Source organism: Anarhichas minor, unplaced genomic scaffold (genome assembly GCF_050575085.1).
Source record: "Anarhichas minor isolate MPS153535 unplaced genomic scaffold, ASM5057508v1 ptg000044l, whole genome shotgun sequence".
NCBI lineage: Eukaryota > Metazoa > Chordata > Actinopteri > Perciformes > Anarhichadidae > Anarhichas > Anarhichas minor.
The window spans coordinates 30,001-37,500 of NW_027466490.1; the positions used below are offsets into that span (position 1 = coordinate 30,001).

The window sequence follows — 7,500 nt, forward strand, 5'->3', positions numbered from 1 at the left end:
TTAGTCAGGCCTCGTCAGCAGCACTTATTGATTAAGGTTTTAAAAAATATTGTGAATTTGTGTTAAAATAATAATTATGTATTAATGTTGCGTAACAACGTAACGTAACAGCCTAACATAACAATGTAACATTAAAACATAACGCAACTTAATATAGCAAAATTAACAACATAGCGAAACAATATAATGTAAGAACTTAACATAAAATTACAACGTAACAATGTATGGTAACAACGTAACGTAAAAACGTAACAAAGTAGCGTAACAACGTAACAAAGTAGCGTAACAATGTAACGTAACAACGTAACAACGTAACATAACGTAACAACGTAACAACGTAACATGACGCAACAACATATGGAGTGCAATGCAACGTAACAATGCAACTTAACAACGCAACGTAACAACGCAACGTAACAATGTAACCCAACAACGTAAGCCCTAAGCAGACTTTGTTATGCAACATTATGTAGCAAGCGTAAACTCAACGTTTACTTTTGGTTCCACACAGGACATGAACTGTGGTCTTCTGGGTAAAAGTCAAAAACGTCCACATGGTTTACAGAAACGTACAATTACATCATTTCTTCCTGGCGACTGCGCTGTTAAATTATTTTTCTGTTTTCATAGAGGAAGTTTCTATTCAACAGGTTTGCCATTTCAACACAACAAAAACTGAACAAAAGAAAGAAAGATAAAATTTAAGGGAGGAAAAAGCGTTGAAAAGTAAGAAGAAGAGAGGTAGAGAAGAACAAGGAAAATGAAAGGTAAGAAAAGGAGGTAAAAATTGAAGATGAGAGGAGAACAGAGAGAAAAGTGAAAACCAGTGGATGCAGTAACAACTTTTGATTTGAAAACTAAAAAGCTGCTTTTGTCTCTCTGCAGTCATGGAGCCGTTCAACTCTTTTTAAACTGTAGAAGGATCGGTCTTACGATTTCCTGATGCCATTAAACGTCACATCATGTTGTAACAAATCAAACTGAAGAGACATTTTCTTTGGAACCTGGTGTTTGTGGATCAGAAGGCTGTTTGTAGAACATCACTGGATATTTGTTTTTATCCTAATGAGGGGATTGATAAGTTATTATATTATATATTATATATATTATTATCCCGGGTACAAAACAGATTCTCGCAGAAATGACAAAATACTGTAATTTACAAAACCTCTGAGATGACGCGAGCCTAATTCTTTTTGTTCGTACATGTTTCTGGTGAGGACCAGATCGTTTCTTATGTGCGTAAACGTTTTTTACTTCACTTAGCGGCCACTTTATTATACCGGTCGTCCGCCATTGTTTGTTGTTGTCTCTGGAGCGTGCTGCTTGTTACACACAGCGACAATGAGCAATGTGCGGATTGAGGAGATGATGTCATCGTGTCCACATGGATACAAAGTAACCGTGAGTTACTGAACGATTTTAATCCTGATTAAAGACGGATGATAATATTTTTAATTACCAAAATTTGTATAAAATCTACATCCATTTGCGATGCACTCAGACACTTTGCATGTTTATCACCCACTTTAAATGCTGTTGAGACACATTTGTTCTTCGTTCACACACACGATGTTCCCTGTTGGTCAGCGGTTGAAATCTGCATTATTTCAGAAGTCAGATGCGTGGGCGAGAGGCCAGAACCAAGAGGGAAATATCAGTTTTAAAAAACAATCTCTGTAAGAATAATAAAAGCCTGTTTATGCACATCACACCTCAGGAGACACAAATCAAGAATGTTTTACATTCACAGCTTGTTTTCAGTCAAACTTTCAGAGGACGGGCCGATAAATGAATAAATAAATAAAATCTGTTTCTACTCGCGGGTCAAAACACAAACAACACAGATCTGAAGATGTGCTCCAGCAACACTAGAGTTGATCACACGAACACGTGAACCTGAGGAGAGAACGAGGAGAACGAGGAGAACGAGGAGAACAGAACAACTTGAAGTTTCGTCTGTTTTTCTTTTTCACTTTTTTTTGTTGGCAGCGGCGTCACTCGGCCTTGTGGCTGTTGCTAAGCAACCTGTAGGTAATTTTTAGACCGTAGGAACGGCGGTGGTGGGAATTTGGAGACTTGAAGATCAAAAACTCCCTCTGATACGCGATGAATCATGTTTGGCGATAGCAGATCTATTGTTGTCTCTGCTGCGTGGCAGAAAAGTAATTTAGTCTCAGCCTTTGAAAAGTTATTGTTCTCACAAACAATAACAACACTCGTTCCTCAGAGTTAAGAAGAAGACGCGATGTTGGATTCATGGAACATAAAACTGTGATGATCCAGCACTGCTGGTCATCAAGGCTGCAAAGTCTGGTCCACACTGCTGTCTGATATAATGTGGCTGCAACACGTGATGTGAATTTATGTGAATTAAAGGGAATAAAGTTTAAATAAAGCGGTTATTTGCTCAGGCTGTGTTTACTATGACATGTGCAGATAAAAACAAACTCTTTACCGTGTCATCATCATAAGAAGACATAAATCAATTAATCTGCCCAATAAATTCATTAATTTGTCACATAAATACAGTGTGACGTGGAGTTTAAAGTGAATAAATAGTGAATAAATAATGAATAAATAATGAATACATAATGAATAAATAATGAATATAAATAGATTATTTTAAACTCCTTAATTAGCATTAGCATGCTCAATCAAGCTACATCCCACATGGTAACAGTGAGCTAGCAGAAAATAGTTCTAAACTGTGTACTTTGCTCTCGGCTACGATCTGCTGGTTTAACTGACATATCATACAAATCTAAAATATATTCACTCCAGTAATATAATCAAATCATTTCTTTGGCAGCAGCACATTCAGTGGGAGGATGCACTTTGCATGCAGAGGGTTGAAATTGTACTTAAATGTAATGGGATGCTGCACATGTGATGGAAGAAGGCAGCTGAATGAGGCAAAATCAATTAAATGACCATATTTTTAACCAAAACATGCCAGAAGAACGAGCACAAGTTCACTATCAAATCCCCAAAATTCAAGAGCTTAACTTCTCTTTTAATTTACTGGTTTACATCCCTTTGCAACCCGAACCACTACGATCACATCTGGCTCCAAACTCAACCTCCAGGCCGTGAAACAATCCTTCCAGAGCCTCCGAGGGACGAAACCAACAGGTTTCCAACCCCCAACATTTAGACTCAGCTTTACCAGTTCAACCGCCGACATTTAGACTCAGGTTTCATCAGCCAACAGAGAAAAAAATTAAAAACTTCAAGTTTGAACTCTATCCGTCGATGTGAAAGAGAACCAATCTAATATATTTGTGTATTTAATAATTCTACAGTCAGCAGCTTTTCACAAAACACCATTTTCCTTATTTTGATTTCCACGTCCGAGACCTTCGCTTTGATTCCAGTCGAGTAACTTAAAGTAAAATAAAAGACAAAAAATTCCCCTAAATAATCAAACTAAATAATCAAACATGACAGTAACCAAAGCAGGACTGCAGAGATTACAGCTTAAACATTGTAAAGATGAAATAGAAATAAAACGCTGGTCGAAGAAAATCAAGAAATCGGTAGGTTTTTTTGGGATGCTAAGAAATTACTCATTGTTCGACTTGATAAACTCACAAATGGTTTCTATCGTATCAAAGTGCTCGTTTATCTTTAAATATATATGTATAACCAATAAACTCGTTATTTATTTAGTGTTTCATCAACAATGTGTTTTAAAAAAAATATTATTTCTAGTTCACGGTGTGTTTATAGGATCAAAAGTAAATAAATAAATAAAAAAGGTAAAAAACAATACGGAGCCGCGGGACAAATTTACGAGAAAAATACTTAAATATTCTCTGAGATTTTAAACTCACAAATTTGCGTGAAAATATGTAGAAATTCTGTGGAATTAAAGTTAAAAAAAGTACGAGAAAAAACTCGTGAAAATTGTAGTTTATTCATGCTCGTAAAATACCACAAAAAGAACATGAAAGAAAACGAGTATATGTATCTTTCAAGACCATCATCTTTTTACCGTAAAAACTCTACTTAAGGAGCAATGAAATTTCAAAAATTGCACTTGGTGGCTCACGTTACCTCAGTGTTTAACGGAGGTTTGATCCAACCTTACAAAGTAAAGTGATGTGGTTCTTTGACAAAAAATATCACACAATTTTTTTAAAATACGTTTTTTCTCGTTAATGTACCGCTTAAATCTCAGAGAATATCTCACTTTTTCCCATGAATATTACCCCCGCATCTGTATTTATTATGTATTTTTTTTACCTAAAATGTCCTCAACACGCCGTCGTACTATTCGCTTCTAAATTGCATTTTTATTTTATAGTTTTCACACACACTTCCTGCAGATATTTCACAATAAAAGACTATTTTCAAAGGAAGATATTTCACCCTTCGAGCTGCTGAAAAGGTTTTAAACTCGTACAAATGTGAGAAGATTACTAAATCTGGGGATGTAAAAATAAAACTGACTTTAACTGTGATGGAAAAAAACATCAAAGTAGAAACAACTGGAGAACAAACAAGTGACGGCTACATTAGTTTTAGAGTTTGTTCGACACGACTCTGTTGCTGTATTGTTAGAATTAGTGCATGGTTCCCCCCACAAGTAGATAAAATTAGATTTAAAATAAATGAATTACTTTGTCCATAAAGACCGATGGAAGAATGGAAGATTGCATTGAGTCTTAGAAGCTCGAGGACGAGTCAGGACTTTGGCTCTCTATTTACATTTGTTTCGGCTACTGGGACTCAAAAGGGAAGAAAACAAACAAACTACGTGAACGTAAGCGCTACAGTTAAGACCGCAGTTTTGAAAAGTTTCGTAATTCATCGTAACCATCCAGTCGCAGCTCTCTCGTCGGATTCAACTCCAGTTCCAGAGTCCAGATCCGCTGATCCGGTTTGTCGAGTTAAAACCGGAAGCAAAGCTGCGGAAAGTCTATAGGCAACAGGGTGGATTTCCCATGATCCTCTTCTCATACTCGCTGATTCACAAAAATTGTTGCGTTTAGTCGCCCACCGGCTCGCTAGCACGAACTTCACAAACCCGTCTTAATGTTCCCGGTCGCGGCGTCGCACCGGCACCGCGAACAGCGGCAGGGTCCTCGTCGGCGACGACAACAACTCGGGGTCGGAGTTCGTCCTCGGGTTGAGGTCGTCGGCCTTGTTGACGCGGCGATCCGAAGGCCCGGCGGCGGCGGACAGGTCGTGGCACACCTCGTAGGAGCACTTCCTCTTCTGGAGGGCCTCGGCGCGAACGGCCAGGGAGCGAGCGCACACCGTGAGGAGCACGATGAGCGTGCCGAGCAGCAGCGACACCATCGGCCAGAGGACGCAGTGCAGCAGGACGCTGGTGTCGTGGGAACGCCGCCACAACACGTCGTCCGGCCTGAAAGCACAAGAAGAAGGAAACATGAACAACCAGTGAACAGGAAGTGACCATATCTGGACTGAGGAGGAGTGACGTAGAGACGGCGTATACGTCTCTGGTAGAGACCTGTCAATCACTGTGTAGCCCCGCCCTAAAGCATCCCCTGCTTTATGGTCTGTTTGACTCTAAATGGACCATAATGTACTAAATGAACATCATGCTGTATTGAAGAAGACTTGAAACTAGAGATTGAGACCATAAACTCATGTTTACAATGTTTACTGAGGTAATAAATCAAGAGAGAAGTAGAGTCATTTTCTCATAGACTTCTATACAACCAGAGGAGTCGCCCCCTGGTGGACACTAGAGAGAATGCAGCTTTAACACATGAAGCTCTGACTTCACTTTAAAGAACCGGAGGTTACCGCCTGGTTTTAGTCTGAACGGCTGGAAACGAGTGAGAAACATAAAACTTAGATTTTTAACTGAAGTAAATTTGATGTGAGAGACGAAACTTGTTACTATTGTTAAATATAGAGGAAGACAAAACAGTTATTATTTCCAGATGTTTCTACTTTGCAGTTTTATTTGATCTCTGTTAATTCACTGCCAATGAAACACTTCCTGTAGATATTTCACATTAAAAGACCATCAGAGAAAGAAAAGGTTTGTGCCCCGTTTACTTTACAGCTAAAGAGAATAAATGAATCAAACGGACTCAAACAAACAGCAAAGTAAGAGCAACTGGAGAAAAGAAAAGGTCAAATTAAAAGTTTACAGAACCAGGTCATAAGGTCATATAACCTTCATGCCACCTCGGATATTACCTCATAAATCAAAAGTTCTGTTCCTCATCTTTAAAAACCTTTGAGTGCTCTAGTTCTTTTTTTCCTTTAAAACACAAAATAAGATGTTTTCTTATCTCCCACTGGGCTCCTCATTCATGAAGCAGAGCCTCCTCATTCTGATCCTTCTGCTGCGAAAGATAAAAATAACACAAGCGAGGTCACAGGTAGAGCGTCGTCTCTGGATAATAAGAGGATTAAGCCGACACGATGAAGGAGGTTTCTGTTTCTCTCTATGATGTTCGGACGCAGCATAAAAAAGAGGCTGAGCTCGTTAAAAAATGTAACCTGAATATAAAATAAGAAGAAAAGGTGATTTAAACATCAGTCAGCCTGTTTCATTTTGTGGTTTCAGTGTTTGTGGAGCCTCAGTGTCCTCCAGGTTTAGTCTTAACCTTCTGGCTACGAGCGCCCCGTTGAGGGTACCCCAAAATCAAATGCGGAAAATAGCATGATTATTAGCCAGTAGTGTGGACACGGCCACTTTTTTTTTTGGATGAAATAGCAACGTGTGGACAACAACATCATATAAGTCACTTATTATAAACTCCAAAGACAACTATAGGCTACTCATATAAGTATAACAATATCGTGGCATAAAAGCACCAAATCCGGGCCAGAAATCGGCGCTATGAGTACAGTAGATCAATGTTTGTACCCTCATGCTAACAGCTACCCAGTCATACAAAGCATTTATTAGCATTAGCACACGTGGCGGAACACGTAACTAACTTCTGTTTTACGATCCGTAGAAGCACTAAACCGTTGTGTGTGATCAAACGTACCTTCATGCTGAACTTCGCCGACAAAAATCGTGGTTATGCGCCCAAGTTTTCTCAAAATATGGATAATAACGTCGCGGAATTTCCGTTCCAAAGCTGTAGTCATTGCTGCCAACTGCATACTGTTGACTTCCGACTTGTTTCCAGAATAAGAGCGGTCAAGGGGGCTTGGGCGAGTGGTCAGACTGCCTGCGACCGGAAATTTCCGCCGGGGTACACGCCTCACTTCTGGCAACTTTATTCTATGAAATCTTTTGACGATCACCACCAAATTTGGCATGAGTCTTCCTAAGACGATGACGCGTCTAAAGAGGGGTTGTTTTTGGAAATCGACCGAGGATAGGCTGAGATCCAGCCACACACACACACATGAAATGAGAAAATCCTACAGATGACAGCCAAAACTGGCTCTGATGATGTTATGAATATGAATATGATTCCTATTATCTGTATTTGGATGTATTGAATCATATGAGTGATAAAGAAAGTGAAATATATAGTTATATAGTGTATAAAA

At 39.0% G+C, this 7,500-nt stretch overlaps 1 protein-coding gene across 1 annotated transcript in view; it reads right to left on the bottom strand.

The window, feature by feature from the left end:
• Positions 1–264: 264 nt before the first annotated feature.
• The window catches only part of LOC142970842 (calcium-activated potassium channel subunit beta-4-like), a 20,966-nt gene continuing 13,730 nt past the window's right edge, over positions 265–7,500 (bottom strand). The window contains exon 4 of the mRNA XM_076111286.1: positions 265–5,374. Within this exon, the coding sequence (XP_075967401.1) occupies positions 5,038–5,374 (337 nt within the window). The 3' untranslated portion in view covers positions 265–5,037. The remainder of the gene's footprint in view (positions 5,375–7,500) is intronic.